At 37.6% G+C, this 12,901-nt stretch overlaps 1 protein-coding gene across 1 annotated transcript; it reads left to right on the top strand.

Moving 5' to 3' along the window:
• Positions 1-44: 44 nt before the first annotated feature.
• On the top strand, positions 45-11,768 carry LOC141903530 (SEC14-like protein 5). The gene is made up of 15 exons (XM_074791662.1): positions 45-198; positions 301-601; positions 1,379-1,528; positions 1,870-2,001; positions 2,496-2,624; positions 2,711-2,918; positions 3,010-3,122; positions 4,742-4,931; positions 5,064-5,152; positions 5,759-5,829; positions 7,178-7,484; positions 7,988-8,131; positions 8,553-8,798; positions 9,260-9,411; positions 9,657-11,768. The coding sequence occupies exons 2-15, from the start codon at positions 539-541 to the stop codon at positions 9,745-9,747; spliced, it is 2,085 nt and encodes a 694-aa protein (XP_074647763.1). The 5' UTR covers positions 45-198; positions 301-538; the 3' UTR covers positions 9,748-11,768.
• The last annotated feature ends 1,133 nt before the right edge of the window (positions 11,769-12,901 follow it).

The raw sequence follows: 12,901 nt of genomic DNA, 5'->3' as shown, positions 1-12,901 counted from the left end.
CTCTGCGCCTCAAGAAATATCCCCTACTACCCGGAAGTGTTTTTTTCGTTCGTTCGAGCTGTCATTCTAAATTCTCTAAATTTCCAGTTCTGTTCGAACCGAGTGATATCGGAGCTCGTGGCTCGAATTCCGAGATAATCAAAAAGACGAATTATCCTGAATCGGGGCCCTGCTGATTTTAAAGCGGTTCTGAAGAAGGTGGATTTTCTCAAATTAAATTGATTGTCGATTTCCTTTCGATTTGTATCTTATTGGATCTGACTGACGTATCACTGATCGTTTCCTCTATTTCACTTTCAGTATGCCGGTGACTGTGTGTGGGTTGGACATGTTGAAGGATTAGAATTATATGAGGAGATTAGAATTAAGAATCATGAATGATTTTGCATAAATAAAAGCGGCAATAATGAGTATGATGTGTAGTTTTTAGTGCCGTGGCAACTTGCCAACGTCAAACGTGACAGGCACTTACAACGCCGAGTCAAACGGGGAAAGTTTGTGATAGATTTCGTCTCTACTATTGAATTAGCGTTTCAAGATGGTGCAGAAATATCAATCTCCCGTTCGGATTTATAAATTTCCGTTTGAGTTGGTGATGGCTGTAAGTTCAGATTTGTTATTTATTTTTCTAGAACCAGTTTAACATTGTTTTGTTTAATCTCGTTATTCTTGAACAACTTCCACAGATTTAAATGTTCATTTAGAAAATTATTCTAAAACGATTTCATTAGTTATTGTTTAGTTACAAATAGTCTTAATTCAGTTCACTGACTACTTGAACCCAGAAGAATTATAGAGGAACCGTGTTGTGTCAAATCAATAAACATGAATACTGGTCGTACTTTATTGGTTATGTGTAGGCTAACTTGATTATATAAAGATATAAGTTGCACTCCTAATACTTAAATAGGCTAATTACTCTCAATTCTCCCATAGGAATGACCACAAAACTCAGGCAATTTGGATATACTATTGACCATGTGTTTCTTTAACAATATCATTGGTGAAAAATGAATGAATTGTAACATTTCAAATCAAGAAATTTCTGCATTTACCTGTAGCGGATTCACTCTGGGGAATAACATGCACAACTGAAGGAATTTGTGAATGGGGGAAGAGTGGCAACTGAACTCTATGTAATTATATAATTCATTCAATTTGCCTGTGCCAAAAAAGGGGGATTGGCTTCACCCATATTTATCTGGTAGAGCTACTTAAAACATTTGTAGCAGAAGTTCATATTTTTGATGAAATCTAGTAAACCTATAAAGTCCTACCTATCTTCTTTGTGTATGAATTTGAACCAGTAACTGCGGAATTAGATCTGATAGGGCTTATTTTATGTTTTCACGGAAGTTTCCATATTGTCTCATTGTAGGCTTATCAAAAGCGGTTTCCGACGTGTAAAATGATACCGGTGTTTCTGGGTAGCGACATGCTCAGTGAATACCACAGCGAGGACGGTGCTTTAGAAGTTATTGAAAGGAGATGTCGATTAGCAATAGACGCTCCGTATTTACTGAAAAAAGTGAGTTATTTTCCACGCGAGTGTCGAGATATGTTGCTTTTCACTATTCTGGCTTCACTTAACCAACAAAAAATTCTAGCTCTACCATTATTAAACTTAAATACCCGCATGTAATTTCATAAGACTTATGCGCTTACTGAAAAGTTTCCACATTTCATAATTTGTCTTCTTTAGATCTACCATCTCGATTCGTCGGGGCAAAGAATGGAAATCTAGACTTTATTTCTATTTGAATATTACCATTTTCAAACTGTCACAAGTTTTTTATGCTTAGACAAACATGACACAGAAATGTCATCATTTATCATATTTGTGTCTTATATTTCTGATTGTTTGTTTAGATTATTGGCGTGGATCACGTGAATTTCGTTCAGAAGAACGACCTCGATAGGAGAAGCCGAACTTTAGATATCGACGCTTATAACGAAAGTTTCTCGAGTCGAGTGCAAATTAAAGAACATTGTTCTTACAGAGTAAGTCTCGGAGTTCTACTCTGGAAATGAACCAAGTTCATCGCCTGGTTCCGACAGTACCCGGAAATCGGGAAGAACTTAGGAATTCTGAAAATTTCTTCGGCGATCTTTCTTAAGAATCCCCTTAATCAACTTATCGCCATGATAACCTTGACTTCCCTGTCGTATGGAGGTATGCTCATTTTTATAAACACCCCATTTCAATTTGGGAAATTAGACAAATCACCCATAAAATATTTGAGAAAAACTTTGGAATTTTGAATCTATTCAATTGAAACCATATCATAGGTTTTCAAATTAATCAATAGATTTTCAATGAATCTATTCTATTGAAGCCATATCATAGGTTTTCAAATTAGAATTTAAGATTTTTCATCATGTTAATGATACATCATGTAGTAATATGCAGGTTAGGATATAGGGAGGATAAATAACACTATTTCTGCACTATGTTGACTTACATCTGATCTTTCGCCAAACATTTATTCATTGAGGTTCATCCGGAGAATCCGAATTGGACGTGTTTCGAGCAACAAGCAAGTTTAGATATTAAATCATTCTTCGGTTTCGAAAGCACGGTCGAAAAAATAGCTATGAAGCAATATTCGCATAATATCAAAAAGGTACGTAATCGATTATATCACTCAATTCACAGTGGTTAAAAACTGAAAAAATTTGTCTTCTTGATTCTGTTCGATTCATTTTTCAGGGTAAAGAAGTTATAGAATATTATATAAATGAGTTGATAAGTGAAGGGGTCGACTATATTCGACCCTGGTCACTGGATGGCTGTGAAATCAAATCACCCGACATGTTTTTGAAAACGGATGACATGAACAAATCCATAGAAAAAGACAGTGCCTGCGAACTGGAACTAGGTGCTACAGCGTCTAGTATCGACGCTGAAAAATCTGAAAGTAGGAAATATTTCTTTGGTGAAATTTGTTTTTTCCATTAGCCCCTTTAGAATCGGTATCTCTTTATTTCGATATCTCTTTATTTTTTCAGCTATGAATCTCGATACGGAATATATCGAGCGATTTTTAGGAAAACTGACGCCCGTTCAGGAAAGTAACCTCGTACGTCTGAGAAAGTGGCTTCAAGAGACGCATAAAGGAAAGGTAGGACAGCCGTATCTTAGATTTAGAATAATTGTCTCAGAATGTCTGCCGGTTGACAACACGTTTCCTCGCTATTAGAATATTTTATCAGCTCGCAGTAAATTGTATTTCGTTGTTTTTTTTTTTGGTGATTTTTTCTACGGCCTCTCGGCGTATGTTGCGTTGTATAAATTGTGATTTCATTCTCTCGACCATATGGTCAATGGAAGTAATTGATTAAATGTTGCGCGCTCCCGTTCTCTTCCCGTATAAATAAAACATTACAGTAACAGCTGGTGCGTGCGTCGTCGTTATTCTGTTTACTGTGACTTTGACGTAGGTGCGCATAGATTTTCACACATTTCACGGAAATGAGTTCGAATTCCTGAATACGTCGTTTCAATTGCTCTCATGTTTATCATATTTTTGTTTAGAATTAAACGATATTATACGGAAACACTAACGAATGCCCTTTCCTCCTACTCAACGGCCTCCTATCTACCCTGTACATCACTTTTTTAGAAATCATGATTAAGCCAACCATAACGGGCCAGGTAGCTAAAGAAATGAACTGATTACAAATTTTATTGCAGTTTACGAAATCACCCGGCTGATTAGGAGAAACAAGGTATCACGATTTTGGCTAATGGTTTATTCTGTTCGAATTGTTTACCTATTAAAAGTCTTAGAAGCATAGTCAATCTATTCGAGCCGGTTTCTGTACTAGATTAAGCGTACCATTAAAAATGAATTTGCGACAACATGGGATAGGTCTCTACATAAACTAACAGAAATAAAGACTAATGTCCCCGGTGTTGTATGGATGTACTCTCTCTGCTAAGCAACATGAAATTCATTGAATTGGATAAACCGCCCATTGATTGCCTGCGGCATCTAACAGAAAATCAATTTCTATACAGAACATGTCATTTATCAAATCTATTGGACGTTGAGATTATAGACACACGCGACGTTTCACTAGAATAACCTTTTCTTCGAGTGATCGCTGGATCGATATTATACACCTTGTTTCGATAGTTACGTCAACATTTCTTGCCCAGGGTTGTCTTGTTTTTATGTAGATATTGATCAACGTTTTCTGATGGAGATGTAGTAAATTCTAGAACACTTGATGATAATTTGTGTTGAATTATTATTATTGAATAATAAGTGTTGATATATCCACGACAAATGTGATCAGCGAATCTCACATATATTTGTAATAGGCTACTACCTGAATCCTATATCCCAGACACTTCTTAGGAAGTAGCATCTGAGCTTTAGTAATCAGCATTCAAGCCAAGCCATAACTCAAACTATTGCTGGGTAGAGAGAGAGAGGTGATGAGGATAGAGTCTTGCCCGGGGATATGATGATGTTTAAACTCATCACCTAATCACCAGAGTATCCCCTCTCGACCATTACAGTCATCGAGCCTGGGGATGCTTTCAATAATGTAGGACAGGATCGCAATTTACAATGAGGCTTGACTGGTAGGCTGATATTATACTCAGTATTTCAGATATTAATATTAATCTCCATTAAAACTCCATGAAATCTCGTATCCAGGAATGACTGTTCTGTGGGGATCCTGAATTAATTCTGAGTTAACAGCGACTTCTTGTTGCGTCTCTTTTCAGATCCCTCGTGACACTCACATTTTGCGTTTTTTGAAAGCGAGAGATTTCAACGTAGAAAAAGCGAGGGAAATGCTGTGTCATTCGTTAGCGTGGAGAAAGTTGCACAGCATCGATCGTCTGCTTGATACGTATAAACCTATGCAAGTTCTCGAAGATTACTATGCAGGGGGCTGGCACTATTACGATAAAGGTAAATGCCGCCATTTTCTCAACCAAACATATCAAGCATCAAATTTGGCTCAACTTCACTAGGACCATTTTGGATGAAATTTGAATTCATGATTATTTAGATTTCGTAATTATGTTTTAATCGTTACGACAGATGACCGGCCGTTGTATATATTACGTCTGGGACAGATGGATGTTAAAGGTCTCATTAAAGCTGTTGGGGAAGAGGGAATTCTGAAGCATGTAAGTACAACATATCGAGCCATACAGGGTAATCGATACAGCTTTATGGGTGTGCCTGAAGTTCGGTACATGTTAAGTGTTAATGCCGCTATAAAAATGCAACGTTTAGTAAACTAGCCCTCAGGTGTAGAATGTACTTTAGGTGTTTACATTACTGTGCAGTTTATCTTCAATGAGGTACTGGCGCGCACCAGATGGCGCAACAGTATACTGGGAAATTCGTAGTGAAAATTAGCTTATTTTTATGAAGTTTGAACTGGAATTTTAGGCGTCAAAATCCGAATGTTATCAAACTATTCACTTTGATTCACTAATTTGAAAAATTGATTCAGATTAGTCTGAAATGTAGAAGAAATTGAAGCGTGGTTACCCAGTAACCACCGGTGAACCTTGCCGATCCTCACTTGCCATAGAAGCAGTGCCGGTACCCCACTGGTTTTAATGTATTTTCACAAATTCGACTTCTGCTTCGGTTCCTTTCAATTTAATGGAGAAATCTTTAACCCATCTGAATCAATAGCTTATTGAATTGATCCGCAGGTGTGTAGCGCGTGACGTGCAACTAGAATCAATGAAACTTATTATGCTTTCGTAATGATTTTATAGGTTTTGTTCATAAACGAAGAAGGAATTCGAAGAGCGGAGAAAGCAACTCGAATACGCGGCCACGCCGTCAGGTATGAATACGATACTGTTTCATCCGTCACTGAAATTATAGAAACAGACGACATCCTTTGTCAATACAAATACATATAATAAGATAACGATTGATGAAACACTGACTCGAAGTCCATGTTGTAATGATAATATCAGACCCCACACTAAGAAAGAAGGACTGATGTTTGATTTAATGTTTCGACTGTCCTAATAGTCGATTTCCCAAATACCCTAGACTTGAAGTTGATGCCAATTAGCATATAGTCAATATGTTGATTCATCTTGAGGAATACTGTTGTCCTGAAGTCGATGACTATAAGTATATAGTCAAAATGTTGAACAAGATATTACCATCAAGGAAACATTTAGGTCTTTTCTTCGTTATTAATCAATTTTCTATAAGGCTACATATAATAAATACCTGAGTTCCCTGTGTCATTTTCCATTGCAGAGAAAAGTCATATTTTGGGTTTGTAAATCATTTCCAAGGATTTACTATATTATTATTATTGTTATCATCATCATTATTGCTGCTACTGATTTCCGTTTGACGAAACGTTTTTTCCTTCCGTGGTTAATTTCCACTAATGATTGAGATTTGGTTTCCTCGATGAATTCTTCGTGACTTTTTCTGCATGACACACACCACCTACTCGTCACGATATCAACCCAACATACACATAATACTCTTTCATACTTTCTCTGATTTATTGCCGTTATTTTGTTGTATAGACTAAAAGCAAACTTTCGTATTCCAACTACTGACAATCGTAGATTAGCATGTGCTCGATACACTGGATCCAGTTCCACAGTTGCCAGTTAAGATATGAATCCGAATTAACTCAATGAAAATTTACTGATTTTAGTTCAGAGTGAACTCAAATTCACAACTGTGGAACTCCTGGTTCTGTTTGCCGTAAAACTTTGAGAGTTTTTTCTTTCAGGAATAGCTTTTCACATCAGCACAAAAAAAACATTAGAGATTATTTTAACAGATTTTGCTACGATATGCCTAGTTCTTTCTCGACAATTTGGAAACAAGGCCACTATAAAACAATGAACACAATGATTATAGCTATTGCCAGATTTGTCGATTCACGTCACAGTACGACATGGATGGATCTAGGGTCCAATTTTTCAGCCTCACCAATGAAAACACGGCATGTTTTTCAAAAAAGGCACCTTATAGGAATCAACTCCAATTCACACCAAAAAAAATCATTGGATTAAGTGTACTTGGAAATTTACTTGGGACTCTGGAAATTTTGCCTCATGCGAGTCACCCTGGATCCATCCTGTACTAATCTTCCCATAAAGTTCTATATTGCTGCTTTGCTGCCATATTTAATGAATATATTTATTTTGTAGTGCGTGTACATGTATTGTTGATCTGGAGGGTTTGAGTATGCGTCATCTATGGCGACCGGGTATCAAAGCGTTACTGCGAATCATTGAAACAGTCGAGGCGAATTACCCGGAGACAATGGGCCGATTATTGATCGTGCGGGCTCCGCGAGTGTTCCCCGTTTTGTGGACGTTAATCAGTCCATTCATCGATGAGAATACACGTAAAAAGTTCATGATTTACGGTGGTAACGATTATCAAGGTCAAGGAGGACTGGCAGACTACATCAATCCAGAGTTTATTCCTGATTTCCTGGGAGGAGACTGTTATGTAAGCTATAGTTACACTTTCAGAACAATATGAACAAACGACTACTAAAAAATCTGTTACACTGACGCTTCGAACGGATTAGTTCCGTCCTTACTTCTTTCTTACCAATACTGTGGAAACCTCTTCAATCAAAATAATTACCCACATGTGACACATAGATCAGCGACTTGGAAAACACTTCGATTTGTTCTTCCCAAAATAGCGCAGGTTCACTGGGATTCGAACTCACATCTCAGTTGAGTCAAACACCTCATCCACTGAGCAACTGATACCGGATTTCTATCCATTTTCAGAGACGTATTTAGATATTTTTGAATAGATCTGAGGATAGATTGAAGTATTCTATTCGAAACATCAGGTTAACAGATTTTTTGGTTGTTGGTCGTTGACATTTTGTGTTTTGATACATATGTAGTACTACATAGACTGCGACTGGTCTCAATAGATTTCTTCATTTACACTGTTTTAGTGTAGGATGTAATGTGACTATCTCCATGTTTCAGTGTGATGTGCCAGAGGGGGGCCTTGTGCCGAAATGTTTGTATATGTTTGACGATGATAATCTGGATCAGTCTCCGAATGAGCCACCGTTATTCGCTGATAGTATCTACCATACAGCGCACGTAGTTAAAGACTTTCCACATGAGGTAGGTTAAACTTGCGCCATCACCAGCTTTCATTCTGTCGATTAAATGTGTTATGAATAAAAGAATTCCATTCCAGAAATTAGGGATCTGGCACCGGTTGCTGAAAAGTTGGACAAATACTATGGTTACAATAGAATTTCAATTGTCACTGTGTCGACTATTCACTGGTTAACTGTAACCAACTTTTCAGCAACTGCAGCCCATGTCTTGTAAATCTTGCATTGTATCGATGGTCAATATGGCATGAATCACGTGATAAAAGCATGTTTTTACTGCAAAACCTCTATAAAACAATGAGGGATGACGCAGGATAGAATCAGGAACTAGGATTAGCATTTGAGGAAAAATCTTTGATACGGAAGAATTTTAATCAGCCGTCGGTCTCTAGCGTTGTGTACTAACGTTGTGTTTTATTTTCCAGATTTTGATCAGCGTTCCGGAACGTGGCTGCGTAATAACGTGGGATTTCGATATTCTGAAAGGCGACGTGACGTTTACGTTGTTGCGGTGTCGTAAACCGATAATTAGCGAGCCGCATCAGCACCACGTGCACGGCGCGTCGGGCGGCATCGGCTCGACGCAGTACGTCGATAAACACATGGTCGTCGGTATCGATTTGAGTATCGTTCAACCTCCTCATGTGTGTCGCGACGGAGACAGTGTTCAGGTGAATAAATCCTTGCGTCTTTACCGATTCATTTGTAGTTTTCTAATCTTTCTATAAACAGTAAACCTCACCTTATTCGGATACGGCCAACTCTGACTTTTGACGAACTCGGACAAAAACAAAATCGTTTTTCTAATGTATTTTCCTATTCTTTACCGAGACTTCGCTTAATTTTGCCACCCCCAGTTTGTCCGAGACAAGGTTTACTGTATTTGGGGAAGTGGACAGTTATTGTGCCCCACCCCATGGAAACATGCATACTATATGAATGGTACATATATTTAAGAAAGACCAAATATTTTCATCCAAATGAGAAAATTCGATCAATTTCATAGTAATTCTATTAATTTCATAGTTCTATTAATGTCATAGTTCCTCGTATATGGGGTTCTATGGTATGTTATATTAGCAGCTGCGTTGTAGGATTTATTTTCAACCTGTCATGTTTATTTGTGTTTCAGGGTTCACATGTAACGAGTCAATCGGGTCATTATATTCTACAGTGGAAATATTTTAACAGCGCGAGGGCATCGCAGTCGTTCGATTTCTCACTATCTAGTCACAAATCCAAAGTCATGTACTACACGGAAGTTTTAAGTTCTGAAGATTTCAGGTGAGATATTCTCTACGTCTAATATTTTGATTCCACTAAGATGAGTTTTAATCAAGCTTTGTAGTCATGTTTAGGGTCATCGAGATATATTCAATTATAACTTGTTTGATTTGTCAGATCCGACTTGAGCTAAATCAGTGGCACAACATTTTATTTTACTTCTTACTTACGTAAACTGCAAAAGACCTTGTTTCTCTTTTATCGTCCTCTTCCTTTAACGACTGGATATTTCGTGAATTTTTCAGAGGTTCAATGACAAGTTTACAGTCGTGTCAGAGTAGCTTTTCATCGTTAAGCATCGGTACATCTCCGAACATCAACTATTCGTCTAGATGACTACAACCACCGCGTAGGTGAACATCTCACGAAAAAACTCGGACCAATTTGCGAAAAAGTGAGATCTCACTGAAAATGAAATGTCAGCTCAAAAAACTTCAATTTGTGTCGGAGCGACTCGTTATTCAGGCATTTATCAAAGGCGACGTGGAACTGTATTAGTGCGAAGTTTTAAGTGAAGATGGCAGCACGCTATGAATCAGTCGTGAAAGAGGGAAGGACAAGACATGTCTTGATGACATAATTATTTATTTCGTTGATAACTGACGGTGCTAGAATCTGTGGAAAAATACCCGCCACCTTGAAATAGTAATAATTATGATAATGATAATAATGAATAGTTGTTAATGATAAACTATCGACAGAAAAGGGAGTCGTTTATGCAAATATGTTTTAAATCTACGATTGTACGTTTAACAGTTTTGTGGTTTATGGTACAAAAAGCTTTCAGGTTTATAGCCGAAAGTCTGTCGTCGAAAACTTTCATATTATATTATGAATATGGCTTTTGAAAATATTTAACCGTCTACCTCGGCATATGCCACACAATTGATGATGATAGCAGGTTTGAAAAAAAATCATGATAAAAATGGTAATGATCTATGAGGAAATAATTTTGGTTCTCAGTTGATACCAGAGGTAAATATAGATAATGAATTGATTTTACTTCTATTTAAACCCGTAACTATAGAACTGAGTAAATGATGGTCAAATATATTTCCTACCAAAATTCCTCTCAAATCGAAGTGAAATTCTGCGAAAATTAGGAAAATGATAGTTACATTTCAAAGGTAGACTACTTTTTAGTGATTTTGCTTTTCTCGGAAAATTGTGGCCTTAGATCTGGTGTTCTTGAGTGTATACCTGTAATGTTAGGAAGCACTGGTTAATTAAGTAGCATGATTCATTTTGATTTTTTCTTGAAACTGTCCTCATCTTAATCTCCCATATTCGTATTAAATGTATTTATTTCTACATTGTTAAAGTGTATTTACGTAACATCTAATCATAATCATATGATGTACATCGATGATACACAGCAAGAATGTTGTCTTCGTTGAAATTGTATGATTTTTCTACTGCCAAGCTTTTTTTCTTTATCAGAATAATTGCAACTACCTTTGCTTGAACGTCGTGAATTTCATGATCCTAAGCTGCATTTTACTTGCTAACGTTTGTCGTAGGTCTACTAGTTGATATATAGTTATACATGTGCGTATGTATTCATCTTCTAGATTTTAGAAACGAACTGGGTTTGAATTGTGTACAGCAACAGCAGCAGCAGCGGCTGCAGCTGTGTGTGTAGCAGCTGCAGCCGTGTGTGTTTCAATTCGACTGAGTCCCCGTGGCTGAGGTACTGACATGAAAAATATTGTAGCAAAATTCAACCTTATCAGAATTCACTGACCAGAGCGCCACTGACCAGATCATTTGAAATGAAGGAATTCATTTATAATCCGATTTAATTTAACTGTTTTCTTTAATAAGTATTAAGCAGTATATCGTCTCTGGGCGCTTCGGACCAATAGTTAATAATCATTTTAACTAAAAATATAGTGATGTTAGGTGATTTACCTAGCAGAGACTCGTCGCGTGTATTGAAAGCTTTGATCATCCAATATCCCTCTAACTACATATGAAAAAGGTAATTACCTGGTGCTGAGATATTGGAGATTGGAGGATCCTAGCTATAACTACGCAACCACTAACTTCTACAACGTCGAACCCCTGAGGGTGTAGACAAAGCACGATTTCTGGGCTCTACCATCTGACTCGAAATAGCTTCCAGTAGCTCTACGAAAAGACATTTCACGTCCAACCTTTGCCACCGGAGTGGAGATACATATGAATGTATGCGTCGCATGTGTTTGTAAGTGATGAAATGCGTTTTGATCTCTTCTATCTCTCGATCTCTCTCGTAACGATGAACTTTTTTTACTTCTCAATGTTAACTTGGCTAACAGAGTGTGTAATAACTGACCTGTCGTATTGTCTTTACCAGAGTTCAATAAAAAATACTGCGTGAAACTACTTAATATTTGTGTTTGACTTGTTTGATGATTTCAATGTTTATTGCCTTCCCGTAGTCGTTCGGTTGAACACATTTCTTCAGAAGACCATCTTTCATCCACGATCCTCGACGCTCATGCTGGTGAGCGCACGCAGCTCGGCCTGTCATTAGAACCACCTTACAACGATAATCGGTTATAACCGATAGTTCGTTAAATCCAGTGTGAAATTATCAGAATCATCTTATTTGGGACGAAATTCTAGGTTTGTAATAACTGATAATTGGTTGTGTCGGAGGTCGTTGAAACAACTAGTTCGTTGTTCCACTATACTACGGCCAGGTTACGCACAGGCTCCATTGCGCCTATATCCCGAGTAAACCCGACAGATATAACGTGCGTTCAAAAATTCTGAAATTCTGCCCATAGATTAGGGGGAGGAGGGGAGGGGGAGGAATTTCTTAAGATTTTTTTCTTAAGATATTTTTCTTAAGAACAAAATCTTAAGAAATTCCTCCCCTCCCCTCCTCCCCTCACTCATTGAGGTCCTGAAGTGACATTTCCTAACTACTCGTAGTAATTCGGATAAACACACACGTTATTATCGATATGCCTCTGTCTCGGACAGTTTTGTCCGCGCACTTATCATGATTTAATTACTTCGCTTGAATTCTATCAAAGCTCCGCTGGAACTCAACCAAATAGAAATACATATCTAGACATCTCCAGGAATGTTCACCACTAATGGGTACTAAATCCCTATTATGAACCATTAGGTACTAAATCCTTATCATTTCTGGCGGTATTAATTACCTGTCAAAATTATATACACGTCCTCATGCGCCGTTGGCTCCTGAGGGAAATTATACATTGAGCTTCAAAAATTAGATACTGTTGTTTTTCATCCGCATCAGCTTCAGATCTTCGTGAATCTGCATTAGCGATAAAAAAATCCGCACTAGGGACAATCCACTCAGGTTGACTAATCACAGAGAATCTGATTCCTAATTGATGGATCATCTTGCTCTTCGCGAGATGCAATTTTTTCCCATCACGGCAGAAAGATGGAGATGCAGGAGGAGGCTGCTTAAACGATGGAGCTTTATTGAAAAACTGGTAGGTAATTCACGGATCGATAGGCTGCG

The sequence above is a fragment of the Tubulanus polymorphus genome, chromosome 4 (genome assembly GCF_964204645.1).
Source record: "Tubulanus polymorphus chromosome 4, tnTubPoly1.2, whole genome shotgun sequence".
In the NCBI taxonomy this organism is placed as follows: Eukaryota; Metazoa; Nemertea; class Palaeonemertea; order Tubulaniformes; family Tubulanidae; genus Tubulanus; species Tubulanus polymorphus.
This window is presented reverse-complemented; position numbering and strand designations above follow the sequence as displayed.

Coding starts and splice junctions, on each gene's coding strand:
- LOC141903530 (XM_074791662.1), top strand. CDS start 539: ATGGTGCAGAAATATCAATCTCCCGTTCGGATTTATAAATTTCCGTTT. Junction 4,932..5,063: donor CTGGCACTATTACGATAAAG/GTAAATGCCGCC, acceptor TCGTTACGACAG/ATGACCGGCCGTTGTATATA. Junction 5,830..7,177: donor ATACGCGGCCACGCCGTCAG/GTATGAATACGA, acceptor TTTATTTTGTAG/TGCGTGTACATGTATTGTTG.